This window comes from Onychostoma macrolepis, chromosome 02 (genome assembly GCF_012432095.1).
Source record: "Onychostoma macrolepis isolate SWU-2019 chromosome 02, ASM1243209v1, whole genome shotgun sequence".
NCBI lineage: Eukaryota > Metazoa > Chordata > Actinopteri > Cypriniformes > Cyprinidae > Onychostoma > Onychostoma macrolepis.
In genome coordinates, this window is record NC_081156.1 from 10,104,521 (window position 1) to 10,120,042 (window position 15,522).

Below are 15,522 nucleotides of genomic sequence, written 5' to 3' on the forward strand. Positions count from 1 at the left end.
CATTAGGCCTGATTCAAAAATCTCTATAACAGAGGTGATACGATATTAAAATATACTTACTATTCCTTTGCATGTCTCTTGACAAGGTTGTCAAGCTTGAACAAATATAAACACCAATCAACCAACACTACCACAGTTTGCTGATCAGCTCAAGACAAAGTAACTGTATGTTCATAATCATGGTTTTTCAAAGATCATTAACCTCATTACAATGAAGCCAAATTGTTCAGGAAATCAGAAATAAATACACTTCATGTTGCAAATAAAAGAATGTTAATGTTAACTAATTTTATTTAATTTTTTTCTGCCAATGCATGTGTCAAAAACACGACTGGTACAGACAAATAACGTTAATTAAATACAAATCTTACCTGAAGTCACAGTGAGGTTCTGAAGCCAGACGCCACGCTTTATGCCATGGTCTGTCTGAATACTGGATTCTGATTGGCTGGCAGGTGTTGATTAAATTCATTGAACTGCAGGTAGTTCCAGGTCAGTTTAATCAAGTTCTATATTAATGCGCTTCCTATAAACATTGGTAACCATAGTAACATACAGTTACAGTTGAATAGTAATACAGATGAAAATAAGATATGTTGAATCCTTGTCGGAATTTCAGAAATATATATTAGAAAATAAAGGCGTCAAGCTTGAACAAGTTTATAAACACCTAGCTTATAACAATTAATGTATCATAGCCTACTGAACAACAGCCTAATCAACCAAAGTAGCATAACCCATATTAAACAACATATTTTAAATACTGCAATGGTTAGTAATATTTGTAAAAAATGTTTTTCAAAATATCGTACTTTTCCAAATATTAAAATTATAAATACATTTAAAATATAACCATGTGTAGGCCTACTGCAATATAAAGTACATTAAAAACCTACTAAAAGTGTAATCATGTTATGTTCTTACACAAACTGCACATAAAATATATTTTAAGTAAGAGTAACATAAGTGTGTTTTTTGTAAATACACTAAAACGTCACTAAAAGTATGCTTAGTATATTCCATAAAAGTGTAACTAAGTATATATTTATTAACACAGTATTTCTAGTATACTTTTTAGAAATATATTAAAATGCAATTCAGTATATTTTTAATGCACTTCAAATAAGCATGTTGGGAATACAAATGTATTATAAACATACTACTTGAATTTCAAGTATATTTTTAATACTACGTCTTTTTTTACCTGGGAATAAATGGCTAATATTCTAGTAATATGCATGCTAATATAAGCAACTAGTTAAGAGACCTTAAAGTAAAGTGTTACCGAACTGACACATCCTGACAGCAAAGTAAATCCAGAACTCAAGAACCACAGACACACTTCAGAACCTTCGTGACAAACAATGTTGATAATAAATAATATTATTAGAATGGCACAGCGGCCTTTTAAATGTCCTCACTTACATTATTTGCGGCCTCCATCGTGACGAGAATAACAGTCTAGCCAGCAAGTTTATCTGTGTTTATTTCATTTGTTTATTTATTTATGTATTTTTTTCCTCACAGCGGGCGGAACTCATAAAGTTAGTGATAATAAACCCCACTCATTTAAAGCAAAAACATGATTGGTCAATTTTTCTGTCATTTACAAGCACTCTCTCATTGATTTTAAGTATGTTTAGCGGGAAAACCAATCGCAAAAAACTTTATACGGAAACATTCTAAAAAAGTGTAACGTTCTCAACATTTTGTAACGTTTGTCCCAATCGGTCGTTACAATTTAACCCTTCACATTCCAACACAAACTGAATAAGCAGATTTAAAGAGTATATTTCCACGGAAATTGTATCAATTTATGAATTGCTAAAAATTTATATAAGTTTATATATCAAAGTTTTTGGTCATTTGTGCCAAGGTGTTAAAACAGAGAAACAATAAAACAGTGAAGAGTGGAAGGAACACTTAACAACCTTCTTAAAGTCTTTAAAGATACTCTTAAAATCAGCAAATGAGAAAAACTCTGAACTAAAAAGATCATTTGTGCCGTCAACTCCTTCAAATACAGTGGTTTGTTGCCATATTCTCATTATTCCAGATGTGTGTTTAAATGCAGTCTTGAATGCAGCCCAAAGCTTGTTTGTGTAAATTTCAGAATAATTTCACTATACTGTATACAAAATTACAAGAAAATTCAAATGTAAAGGACACATTGTTTGAAAATCAGATTCCAGAATCAGGGTAAGTTAGAAACAAAGACTAAAGGGACTTTGCTAGAAATACATTTCATTAAGAAACCTGCTTGATTAACTGACAGTCTAGTGCATTGTGTTTATAAATCAATAGATCGGGCATTGTTTGTTAACCACGCAGAACAGCCTGCTGTCAGCTTCATTCAGAGCAGTGTCTATGTTTTGATCTCATTTTGGTAAAGTTGTTTGGAGCTTCATTGTTTCACATCAGTTCCATTGAGAGTTTTATCTGACTCATGATTTCACTTCCATAGAATTCACAAGCAGAAGCCTTCAAAAAAGATGTTTTTATTCAATTGTTTGTTTTTTGTGAAAATGAGGGTGCTGTTTTGCATGACATCTGAAAATAAATAAATAAAACAAAAATCACTTAATATCACATTTTCTGGACAGAGATCTGAAACTGAAGCTGAAGTGTGTCATTTCCTGAAAAGCATGCACAAAATTAAATAATCACCTGTTTCCAGAAGTCTCCACCCGTCTGCCATTGGTCGAACAGATGAGAGTCAGTTTTGATGTCAAGATGCTCACAAACACAGACATATTTACCAAACATCACAAAGTTTCAAACTAATAACATCTTATTCATACTCACTTATTTGTTCTCATAACTTCATCAAATGTAATTATGTTTAAATGACCAAGTTAAGAGCTGATAGCATGCATTAGCACATGGTAAGTCTGCTCTTCAAGTGAAGCAGTAAACACTTCTAAATCCAAAATATAACTGAGCATTAAAGGGGTCATATGATGCGATTTCAAGTTTTCCTTTCTCTTTGGAGTGTTACAAGTTATTTGTGCATAGATAAGATCCCTGAAGATGCAAAGACTAAAATTAGACACAAGCCAAAAATGTTATTTAATGTAGGTCATTATAATAATTTTTGGCTTCTTACAACTGAATTTTACCATAAAATATATTTGACTTAAAACTAAAAAACTTTGTTAGTCAGCGTTTCATTTAGAATATTTCTAAGCCATTTCATATTTAAAATATGCATCACATGAAATTGATCTCACTGAATAAAGATGAATTGTCCTCGTCATTTTAGAGCACTCACTTCTGTTAAACTGGGATATGAGACAAAAATGACTTTAGCTTTGAAATACACAGCTGAAAGAAAGCACCACAAGAAAAGCCACTTTAGAGTCATAAATTTAAGATTTATTATAACAAAACCAGGAACTGTTTGTGTGGTTGGTTTAAGTATAATTCCTTACAGATATACTGTTTTGCATTACAGGACTTGACACTCATGCTGGTGTGAGGAGCGGATGAGTGTGTGTGTGTGTGTGTGTGTGTGTGTGTATGGCTCATTGATCAGCGAGTGACGACAGCACTGGGCAAAAGCACAGTTCATGTACAGGTGGTGTGTGTATATGCTTCTGGTACATATACATCTATTGGCATGTATGCATAAAGGGTCATCTCGTTCTAGACACACAGTTCCCTTAAAAAGCATTGGTATACAATATTTTTCTTATTTACAATCATTGGAAAGAGGAAAAGAAAAAAAAAAAAATCACCATTTCTCGCAGAGAAGATTAGTAAAAAGTGACGAAGTCACCATAAAAGAGTAAGCAACTCCTAGGAGTTAGTCTTTAAAATTTCCACTAAATTTCTAGTTTTTATACAGGCGCGAAGCCTTGATTTACTGAAGAGATACAGTATTACTTTAAGTGCCCTATCTACAACAGTTAAGCGTGGTATTACTAGTGTGTACCGTACAACACAATCAACGTCAACGCAATCTTCTGATTTTAAATCAACTTAAAGTCTGTTGTAGCTTCTCTCGCATAAAAAGATATGGTAACTAAAAAAACGAAATCAAAATGTCCAGAGTCTCGTCATTGGTCATGACAGTTAACATCGCAATACTAGTGTTGAATTATATAGGTGTCGGTTTAAGGTAAATAAAAGTTAAACAGTCAGTGATCAGTAGTGAACTGCTCTTCAAACTCTAGTGAAACGCTGTAACGGCGAGGCACGGTGGCCTCCTCTTAAAGGGATTGGTTGAGATCCAGGTGGATTTTGTGGGAAGTGGCGTCGACAGCTTCATATTAGTTGACTGCAGAAGATACTCCACATTCAGACTTCATTTACTCAGCCTCACGTTGTTGCATGTGTTTCTCATTCACTCCAAAATAGCGGCATTTGTGCAAGAAAGCCTTCAGTTTTAGGTGAAAGACTGGTTGTAGGAATGGGCGATTTTTCTGAATTTATCAATTAATTCAAATGTAATGTTTCGCCACGATTTTATGAGGAATCACAGTTTTGAATAAAAACATTAGCAAACATTACAATAAGACACGCTGACAATCTGTCAACGCTAACAGCTGATGAGAGCGCATGACGAAGCATTAGGGGTGTAACGGTGCGTGTATGGAGCGGTTCACGGGCAGTTCTAAATGGAAGTGGTCATCTCTATCCTCTTAGATGGGGACTCTGGAGTGAGCGGGGCACGTGCGAGACATTATTTCGTCGTTTGGAATGCACTCGGTGAAGGGAGCGTAATTTCCTCATTATCTTCAGCTGGGATGTTCCCGTGACAACGCAGCACGGTGTGCGTCAGCAGATTCGCTGACGGACACCCGCATAAAAAAATATACATTTTAAAGTTTTATATATATTATATAGCATTAAAAACTTTTTTAAAATATAAAATGTATGTTTATTTGCAACAGTTATGCTAACAACAATAAAAAGACTTTTGACATGGCGACATCTGCTGACGCACACCGTGCTGCGTTGTCACGGGAACATCCCAGCTGAAGATAATGAGGAAATTACGCTCCCTTCAAGTGCATTCCAAACGACGAAATAATGACACGCACGTGCCCTGCTCACTCCAGAGTCCCCATCTAAGGGGATAGAGATGATCACTTCCATTTGGAACTGCCCGTGAACCGCTCGATACACGATACGCATACCGTTACACCCCTACGAAGCAGCTTATAAAGCACCAATGTGTGTCGCGCTCTCTGAAGGAGTGTAACGTACAACATACCGCGGCTTTTTACACAGAATGTGTTTCTGCGCTAAAAACCGAGACACTGCAGTGCAACAGGAAAAACACAAGGTTATGAGATGCGATTTGAACTTCTTTTAACTCGAGCGCCACATTTCTAGAGCACCATTTCACATGCGTAACGCTGCAGAAGACACGAGCGCAATGGTCAAATATGTCCGTCGTGCACATGTTTACATTGAAAAACACTGGAAAAGCAGAAACCTGTGCAGAACTACTACTGCATGCCTGGTATTTGATGTTTGCATGATGCTGACAGACTGAAAGCTGCTGCTATTTTCATTTACTGTTAATAATCGTCTACTAACACTGATATACTTTGAATCATTTTTATTTGAATTAGGGCTGTCAAATAAAAATTTGAATTTTGAATATTCGTCAAATTTAAAATAAAATGCAAAAATGTTGCATTCGAATTTTAGGTGTGCATCAGGCAGCTTTATCAGTGGCGCACGAGATGCGATGATGTAGGTATCGTTGCATTTGAATGCTTTTGTTTGCCTATCCAGCTGAACCCTAGATGCGGCGCTGCTGCGTTGTTCGTTCAAAATATTGCGGAAAAAGAGAACAGCAATACAGAGAAGATATTGTTTATGTCAAAACTGAAACCAACGCATATTTTTCTAGAGGGACATCTTTGACCGTTGCACTCGCGTCTCGCACAAGAGAGATGCATGTTTAGAAAGCCATGTAGAATTAATGTAAGTTCAACTTTTAAAAAAACATGTCTCGAGACATTATGGCATTTTTTTCGGCCTTCTCACTACATCTGGTGTTTTTAACCTTTCAGCCCTTTGTATTAAACATACATACATGATGCTGTTTTGTTTATAATTGTTTACGCAAATTAATTTTTAAACATTATGCACTTTTTTCACAGTCATGTTATTTTATTGCTTTGAATAAACGTGCATTAGTAATATTTTGCTCGATGTGCCCTCTTTTTCAGCCGTTTTGACAGCTCTGATTTGAATTGCCTTGATCTTTTGAGTTGACCTCTAAAACGTGTGGTACACTTAAAAGAACTTTCTTTAAATGGATGGTTTTGCAAGTTTGTAAGAAAGTGAATGTTACTTGAATCATGTAGTAGTTACGTTTTTAAGTTGACTAGTTAAAAATCGACAGCCCTACGTTCAAGAACTGTGGATTAAAGCCAACAAGATCAGGCTGAGTAGATGACGACAGAATGCAGTGACTTCAGAGTGGCGTGTCGTAGTAGTCCGCAGGTCGCTCGCTCTTGGCCGGCTTCTGTTGGTCCTGCTGATGTTGTTTCATGATCTCCTTCACCTCCTCCTCCAGCTCCGGAGGAATGATGAACTGGTCATCTGGGTCGGGTTGAGCGGGTGCCGTAAAGTAACCTCCAGGTTTCTTAGAAGGAGCTTCAGTCGCCACCTCAATCAAGTTGTGGCTCTGCTCCTGCGGCGCCACCAAGCCGTTTCCCCTCCGCCTTCCCAAGGTCTTGCTCCAAGCATCCGCTCCCAGCCTCCTCTGGAAGCTTCTCCGGGGTTTCCGGGGTGCAGGGTGGAGGAGGAGGAGGCAAAGGGAGCAGACAGTGGACGTCAGCTTCCACTTCCACCCGACTGCCGTTGGAGGATTGGTTGAGATCCTGGTAGATTTTGCAGGGAGTGGCACCATAGGTCAGTGAAGCTGTGAGAAGATACTCCTCTGTGTTGAGTGCATTCTGTCTTCATTTACTCAGCCTCATGTCATTGCAAGTGTTTTTGATTTTTGCGGCATTAGTGCAAGAGTCGCTTTAGTATTGGGTGATAGACTGCACTTTCAAGAACTGGATTAAAGTCATCAGGCTGAGTAGATGACGACAGAATGCAGTGACTTCAGAGTGGCGTGTCGTAGTAGTCCGCAGGTCGCTCGCTCTTGGCCGGCTTCTGTTGGTCCTGCTGATGTTGTTTCATGATCTCCTTCACCTCCTCCTCCAGCTCCGGAGGAATGATGAACTGGTCATCTGGGTCGGGTTGAGCGGGCGCCGTGAAGTAACCTCCAGGTTTTTTAGAAGGAGCTTCAGTCGCCACCTCAATCAAGTTGTGACTCTGCTCCTGCGGCGCCACGGAGCCGTTTCCCCGCCGCCTTCCCAAGGTCTTGCTCCAAGCATCCGCTCCCGCAAGGTTCCCGGCCTCCTCCGGAAGCTTCTCCGGGGTTTCTGGGGTACAGGGTGGAGGAGGCGGAGGCAAAGGGAGCAGACAGTGGACATCGGCCTCCACTTCCACCCGACTGCCGTTGGAGAAGACTCCTGCGATGGGCTCCTCGTCCTCACTGTCCAAGCCATTGTCCGAGAGCGCGCTGGAGAAGGTGGCGCTGGACAGCTGCCTCTGGAAGGAGCTTCCGGAGTTGGGCGCGAGGTGGAGCGAGCAGCAGGGGAGGCGTGGGTTGGGGTGGCTCTGTGGATGAAGGTGGAGCTGTGCCTCCTGCAGCAGGAGCGGGGGCTCGTCCGAGGATGCGGTGGATCCCACTTCGGAACTCATCTCGGATGCACTGACCTCAGAGCTGATCTCACTGCAGGAGGACGGGGGCACGGCGGCAGAGGAGGCCGGGAACAGCCCAGGCCCGGGGCTCGGAGGTGCATGCGTGTTTCCGGAGCTGGGCTCCGCAGACGCCGCGCAACAACAACAACAACAGTCTTCTGCCACATTGAGTTGCACCACAACGGCGCAGAGGCTGTCGGTGCAGCCGTACGACTGTGCCAGCGTGCACAGCTTCTTGGCAGCCGCCAGTGCATCGGGCACCTTCCGTATGGCTTCGACCGCCTCGCTAGGGTCCAAGACTTCGAACAGACCTCTGCTGCCCAGAATGAAGAACTCATCTCTGGGGGTCAGCGGGAGCGTGGTGACGTATGGGCGAGGCAAGACCGCCGGGTAGAGGAACGAATAGCCCATGATGCGTGTGGAGTCTGTTACGCCGTTCACTTTGTTGTCCTGTTGGAGAAGGAATTTGCCATATTGGCATACACAGTGGTCAGTAACTGCTATTCTAATACAATAATAACATTCAAAGGCTAAGTTCATGTGAGTTAAAGGGGTCATGACATGAAACCAAATTTCCCTTGATCTTTTGTCACAGAAGAGGTATTTGTATGCTTAAAGCGTTAGTTCAGCCAAAAATGAAAATTCTGTCATTACTCGCCCTCGTGTCCTTCCAAACCCGTAAGACCTTCGTTCATCTTCAGAACACAAATTAAGATATTTTTGATGGAATCTGAGAGCTCTCTGACCCTCCGTAGACAGCAATGATAGTACCACAATCGACCAAACAGGTCATTTTAGAGAGAGGGTCAGAATGAGGGTTGAAAATAATCATTTTTACACATATTTATTTGTTTGTTTGTTTTTTTGTGCAAAAAACTTTATTAACACTATAAGTAAACCTCAAACATTTTAAAATAATGCAAAATCCATGTCATGACCCCTTTAAAGGGATGGTTCACCCCAACTTCCAGCCTCAAACCTGTATTGACTTAATCGTGTGAAACACTGAAATAGTTCAGCTGTAAACAAACAGTCACTGAGGTCCAACAGTGTCAAGCTACAAGATACACATACTACACTGAAAAAAACTGGTGTAGGATTTTCTAGTAAAATTAAAGAAATGGCATGTAACACATTAAATTAAACATGACATTTTTAGTGCAAAGACTGAAATAGTATTATCTTGTAAAACACACTCCAATGATCTTTGTTTTATTCACAACAAATAATGTATACAGTGTATAAACTTGGTTTTGCTCCAGGTCTTCTAAAGCAATATGGTTGTAAGTCGAAATTTGAGTTGCTGTTCAATATTATTCACTTGTTTCAGGAAGTTTGAGAGCGAATAACTTAAATTATGCTCCATTCATCATACAAAGTGACTGTTGCTTCAGAAGAGTTGTGTGGACTACTTTTGCACTACTTTTTGTCCTCTTTGGAGCCTGAAACTGTTGGATCCCTTTGACTACAAAGCTGAAATATTCTTCAAATATCACTTGTGCTGCACAATAATGTTTTTCCGTGTAGGAATCTTTTAACTTCTATAAAAGCAAAAGATAAGAAGAAACCACCTGAAAGTCAACATGAAATGTCAATTCATTTCCTTAATGTGATTCACTTTAACTAATTAAACTGTAGGATAGGTCTTTAATGTGATGATGAAAAATGGATGTTTCATATCAGAATAGAGTCAGAGCTGAACGCAAGCCTCCAATGCTGATGTTATTTTCCAATCTAGTGTAGGGCTGTCAAAAAAAAAAAATTATGAATTTTGAATATTCATTGAATTTAAAATAAAAATCCACATTCGACTGCGAAAACATGGCATTTGAATGTTAGGTGTGCGTCAGACAGCCTTATGCTATTCATTCAAAATATTGCGGAAGAAGAGAACAATACGGAGATGATGTTGTTTACATCAAAACTGAAACCGAGCCGTTCACACAGAACGCATGTTTTTCTAGAGGCACATCTATCAGCGCTGCACTCGCGTCTCGCACAAGAGAGCCGCATGTTTAGAAAGCATGTAAAATTAATGCAAGTTCAACTTTTAATAAACATGTCTCGAGACTTTATGATGTTTTTTCCATCCCACTGCATCTCATGTTTTTAAATGAAAAAAGTACTTTTTGTGATTGGTTTTCGTTCCTTTGTATTAAACTATGCATACAAGATGCTGTTTTGTTTCTAATCGTTTAAGCAACTTAATTAATAAGGTTTATAAACAATATTTTAAATATTATGCACTTTTTTCAAAGATAGTCATGTTATTTTATTGCTTTGAAGAAACATGCATTAGTAATAATTTGCTTGATGCGCCCTCTTGTGGCCTCAGGAGAGAAGCCAAAAGCACCCCCCCCCCCCCAACTGAAATTATGCCTTTTCAATTCAAACACTGATAATATTCAAATTTACTTTTTCAGTCATTTTGACAGCCCTAATCTAGTGTTGTTTAAACAGCATTCATTTACTGCATTAACTACTGGTGAAATCCCAGAAAGGCAGCCTCAAACAGTGACTAAACAACTGTTGGTTAAGATGAACTAATAGTTTAAGTTATTACATTTTGATGAACGAGAGTTTTTTTTCTCTTTGGAATAAGGTGCACACAGTAAGATCGGGAACACAGGGAAACGAATGTTCATCTCATGTTGACCTCAGTGCCAGTGGAAAGTGTTTCTGGTACCTCCGTGATGATGGCTTTATGCTGCCGCACGCGGTCGTATTCCTCCTGGATGCTGATGTTGTGCAGCAGCGACAGCGGAAGCGCCTTGCCGTCGCGGCACAGCACCGCCTGACTCTTGCCCACATTAGCAGCTGTGAGGGTGAAGCAGCCGGCGGGGTCCGTGGGGTCGTGCCGGATGTGACAGAGCGCCGCCGAGCCGCCAAGCTTCTGCCCTGCTGTGCCCAACTTCCTGTTCAACCCAGAGCGAACAGACAGACCTATTCAGTACAGCTATGGAGTGATTAAAACTTTAATCTAATTAATTATATGATGTGCCGATAAATTAAATCGCACAAATTCACATAAAAACGTCATTATTGTGTTAAATGAAAAAAAGCATTGAATAAATATTACAAAAATTTGCTTTAGAAATAAATATTTTGATTCAACATTGCCCAAATAATTATATTTAATCGGCATTAACGGGATTCTAAAAAAAGAAATATGAAACAACTAAAAAGAAAAATTAAATGATGCTTCAAATATGAAACTAAAAGTGCCAGTAGGTGTTGGCAAGTCACTGTCTTAAGGATTGAGTCACTGAATCATTCATTCAACCAATTTGTTCAAACAGATGATTCATTCAGAAACTTAGCAGGTGATTATATGAACCAGTCACTGAATCACTGACTCACTTTATCTTTATGAAGGAGTCACTGAATCATTGATTCACTTTATCTTTATGAACAAGTCACTGAATCATTGACTAACTTGACTTTGTTTGGAACTCTTTGTTTGCAAAATTGAAAAAAACTGACTATATTGACAATATATTGTTGTTTATTGAACTGTTGTACCAAATCAATAACACATTTGCAAGGGTGGAGAGATTGGGGAAATCAGCACACTTGCTGGTGTGATATGGCTAGGGATGACCCCGAATAGTCGACGAGTCGATGCTTCGATTCGAGGAGCCTGATTCGACTCCCAATCTCACAGTCGAATAGTCGCGGGGTGTTATGATCATGCCATTTTGGCTATATGGGGTGCTCAATGTCTGATTTCACATAGAACTACCGGTTTTCTCCCAATAAGTTAATATACAGCCTATTATGATAATGCTGTAAATAAGAATCTGAAAAGAAAAAATAGCTTTAAATAAATATTTTAACGTGCGTGAATAAATCCAACCACCCCTATAGATTTAAGTTTCACTTTCCATAATCTGTGACCGACAGAGGAGCATCTTGGCGGCAAGGATTTAAAACTTTAACAAGACTCAAACTGACGCAGAGTGAAAGACAGGGTTTTTTTTCGATCAGGTAGGATACAAGTGATTTTAAAACATTTCAGCCGGTTTATATATATCGTGTATATATTATTTATCTCGTTTAAAATGCATTTGGTTGAGTCGCTGCAGTAAAGCGCTTTATTGAACAGTGATTATCTCTTTAGCGCACAGCGTGAGCAGGACAAACAACTATGCAGAATAGTAATAACTATGACTGGGACTGTCATATACACATAACATTATAATGAGAACACTATAATAAAACGCTGTGAATTTTTAGAGTTTAGTTCCTGTGTTTCTGCACGTTGTTGTGTCCACAAGTATAAATAATGAAGCGTATTTTATATGAGATAAATGAGTTAAATCCCATTGATTAAAAACTACCTGGTCTCATGGCATTTACGTACCTGGGTGCACTTTTTAGCGTGACATGAAATATGTACCAATAAGTACATATCACTGCAGTTTCCAAAATAAATGAACACTTTCACACAAATTTACAGAGTTACGATTAATAAAGCGTAATTTTCTCACAATTACTTCAAGAATATCATGCAATGACTTCAAAACAATATTAATATGCTGGGAGATTTGAAAACTGATGCTTTTAAACGTTTGAACGCACACATCCAGCTTCATATCGATGGGTTTTCATAGATGATAAGTTTGTTCTGTGGTTCATACCAATATCTACGTAATACAAACGTGCCAGGGTTCACATATTGAACCTGTGTTTTAGCGGCACTTAGTGGACATTTCTATTTGAAACTGCGGCGAAACGTGCAGCAAGGTATGTAAAACGGTGTCGCACAAAAAGTGCGCAGAGGTACGTATTTTTATGAGACCAGGTTGATTAAAAACCTTCTATCAAATGATTAATTCTACTGGTCATTCAGCGCGCGCAGCTCAGAACAGAAATGCAGAACATTAATAACTGTCATATACATAATGTTATAATGAGAGCACTATTGTAAAAAGTGTTGTGAATTCTTAGGGTTTCGCTGACGTTTAATGTTAATCTTTTAATCAAAACATAAAACATTATTCACTCCGTTTGTATCTGCGAGGCGTCCATTACACATTTTCCCTGTGTATTTATGACTGTCGAATGTCTGACTTAACTCTTGGTAATGTATTTTGCCCCGCCCCCAAACATATGATTCGACTATCGGCAAGATTCATGTGATAGAAATATAAGAGGGTGTTTTTTTTGCACTCATATCTTGAATTTTAGGCTCATATAATTGCATTCTAATAGGCTTCATCACACAGTCAGTCGTCCTGCATCATGTTCATCAGATGATGCATCAATATAAGATGACGGACAGGTCTGAACAGGGCGTTGCATTAAATGTGTTAGTCATTTTAACATTTTAATTAATTGCATGAAATTAATGTTTTAAATCAACTGTCCTAGTATTTAGTATGCATCAAATGTTTTTCTATACCGATCCTCCGCACTAACTGTGTGTGCATTACCTCTGCATGACGAGGAAGGTGTTGGTCATGTAGTCTTCCTCGCTCTTGGTCCTGTGAAGCTCCTCGGCCAGTATGTCGTTCATGGTGCACTGCAGTAAATACGGCACCTCCACGTTCCTGTCCCCGTCAAACACGCCGTACAGAGCTTCTCTGCTGCCGCAGAAGCTGTTCACCGACAGCGCCGCCACACACAGTCTGCGCAACACAAACACACACGGTCACTGACCGCCACACACGCCAGCTCTGAGCGCTCAGATCCACAGCACACTCACTTGTTTTTGACGCCCGAGGCTTCGGTGAAGCCGTGACTCCAGACAGCCGGCCCTCCTGCCCCCTCATTGGCTGAGAACGAGGAGGGGGGCGGGTCTATCCGGAAACAGCGGATGTTACTGAAAAGATGTGGAAGATATCATGTATTATTAAATGGCACACATATACACAAACATGGTCCAAAACAAACACTTTATAAGAGAGTTAAATGGCTTTGGCAAATAAATAAAACATTACAAACCCAGTGGGTGATAGCTTTGAGGAATTTTTAGTTTCAAGCCACCAAACCAAACTGAAGTGTTTTAAAGAGAGCCTTTGTTGGCACATGATGCTGTGAGACACTATGTATTTAGGAAAAACAGATCACTTTATTTCAGCTAGTTACCAATGCAACATTTCTCATTTTAGTTTAGTTTAACTTAAACTTAACTTATAAAAAAAGAACCAGAATTAAAACAAACTTTTTAAAAACTTTAAAAAAAAAAAACTATATACAGTCATGGCCAAAAATATCGGCACCCTTGCAATTCTGTCAGAAAATGCAACACTTCTCTCAGAAAATTGTTCCAATTGCAAATGTTTTGGTATTCAAGTGATTATTATTTTTGTTTGCATTGGAACACCACAAAAAAACATAAGAAAACTCAAACTTGATAAAATTTCACACAGAACTCAAAAATGGGCTGGACAAAATTATTGGCACCTTGTAAAAATTGTAAGAAATAATTGCTTTTCAAGCATATGATGCTCCTGTAATTAGTATGTAGACACACCTGTGGCAAGTAACAGGTGTGAGCAATATAATAATCACACGTGCAACCAGTTAAAATGGAGAAAAGTTGATTCAACCTTTGTGTTGTGTGTCACACTGAGCATGAAGAAAAGAAAGAAGTGTAAAGAGTTGTCTGTGGATTTGAGAGAAAAAATTGTGGAAAAACATGGACAATCTCAAGACTACAAGTCCATCTCCAGAGATCTTAATGTTCTTGTGTCCACTGTGCGCAATATCATCAAGAGCTTTACAATTTTCTGAAGAAGGATTGCATTTTCTGACAGAATTGCAAGGGTGCCGATATTTTTGGCCATGACTGTAGACAAAAAAAAAAAATAACAAAAAAATAATAAAAACATCTCAAAAACCTTAAAATATAAATATAAAAAACTAATTTAAAATATTAATAAAAACTACAATTGTATCTCAAAGATACTAAAATAACACTGGCCTAAATGAAGATATTATTTTATCAGATTATGTCGAAAGCATTGGACAGATATTAGAAGAAGTGGCTTGATAAGGTAGCGTTCTTTATTTTATTTCGTAACATTTTGTAACCTATTCAATCGAATGCGCTGAGCAAAATAACATGTTTTTACAATTGTAGGACAATCCCTTCTAGCTGTTTTTTGTTTTTTTTAGCATTATTATTTTTGTGTATCGTTTTTGTAATTAATGATACTGACCTAATGTGTTAATTTGACAAAACTGATTTTAAGGAAAAAATCTGTCAGAAGTGTAATGCACACATGCTCTTACTTGAGCTGCTCGAGGGTCTTGTGGTCCAGATTCAGGCGCAGGTTTCCCGTCAGATCCAGCTCTTGAAGTTTAGGAGGTAGACTGTCAGGTAAAGTGATCTCACTCAGCTCATTACAGCTCACGTCCACACACTACACACACACACAGAAACATATGAAAAAAAATCCATAACAATTTACATTTCTGCATATTAAACATCACACAGCATGGGACAGTAAACAGTTCTGCTGTACTAAAATACTCTCAGAAACTAGTGAATTAAAAACAGTTCTGTCAACAGAAATGAAGTAATGTGAAGTAAATTGAAAGCAACTTTCTTTACACAACTTCTGAAGATCTTCTGTTGGTTTTTATCAGTGTTGAACTGAACATTCGGTGGTCGTGTTGAACGTTTCAGATTTAATATGCATGTGTATAAGTGTGTGTGTGTGAGTGTTTGTGTGTATGTGTGTGAGTGCGTGTACGAGTGCGTGTGTGTGTACGTGCAAGTGTGTGTGAGTGCGTATGAGTGTGTGAGTATGCATCTATGAGTGTGTGTGTGCATGTGAGCGAGTGTGTGAGTGT

The 15,522-nt window shown here is 38.7% G+C and overlaps 2 protein-coding genes across 2 annotated transcripts in view; both read right to left on the reverse strand.

Annotated features, from left to right (window-relative positions):
- Positions 1-6,436: 6,436 nt before the first annotated feature.
- On the reverse strand, positions 6,437-6,874 carry LOC131522490 (PH domain leucine-rich repeat-containing protein phosphatase 1-like). The gene has a single exon (XM_058748002.1). It carries the CDS (start codon positions 6,872-6,874, stop codon positions 6,437-6,439), a length of 438 nt encoding a protein of 145 aa, XP_058603985.1.
- Positions 6,875-7,070: 196 nt separating this feature from the next.
- Positions 7,071-15,522, reverse strand: part of phlpp1 (PH domain and leucine rich repeat protein phosphatase 1) — a 42,032-nt gene continuing 33,580 nt past the window's right edge. Inside the window, exons 13-17 of the mRNA XM_058747991.1 lie at positions 14,959-15,089; positions 13,427-13,543; positions 13,155-13,349; positions 10,406-10,634; positions 7,071-8,169 (exon numbers count right to left, since the gene is read on the reverse strand). Of these exons, the coding sequence (XP_058603974.1) occupies positions 7,075-8,169; positions 10,406-10,634; positions 13,155-13,349; positions 13,427-13,543; positions 14,959-15,089 (1,767 nt within the window). The 3' untranslated portion in view covers positions 7,071-7,074. The remainder of the gene's footprint in view (positions 8,170-10,405; positions 10,635-13,154; positions 13,350-13,426; positions 13,544-14,958; positions 15,090-15,522) is intronic.

Excerpts from the sequence above, each read along its gene's own strand:
- LOC131522490 (XM_058748002.1), bottom strand. The coding sequence starts at position 6,874 with ATGGTGCCACTCCCTGCAAAATCTACCAGGATCTCAACCAATCCTCCA.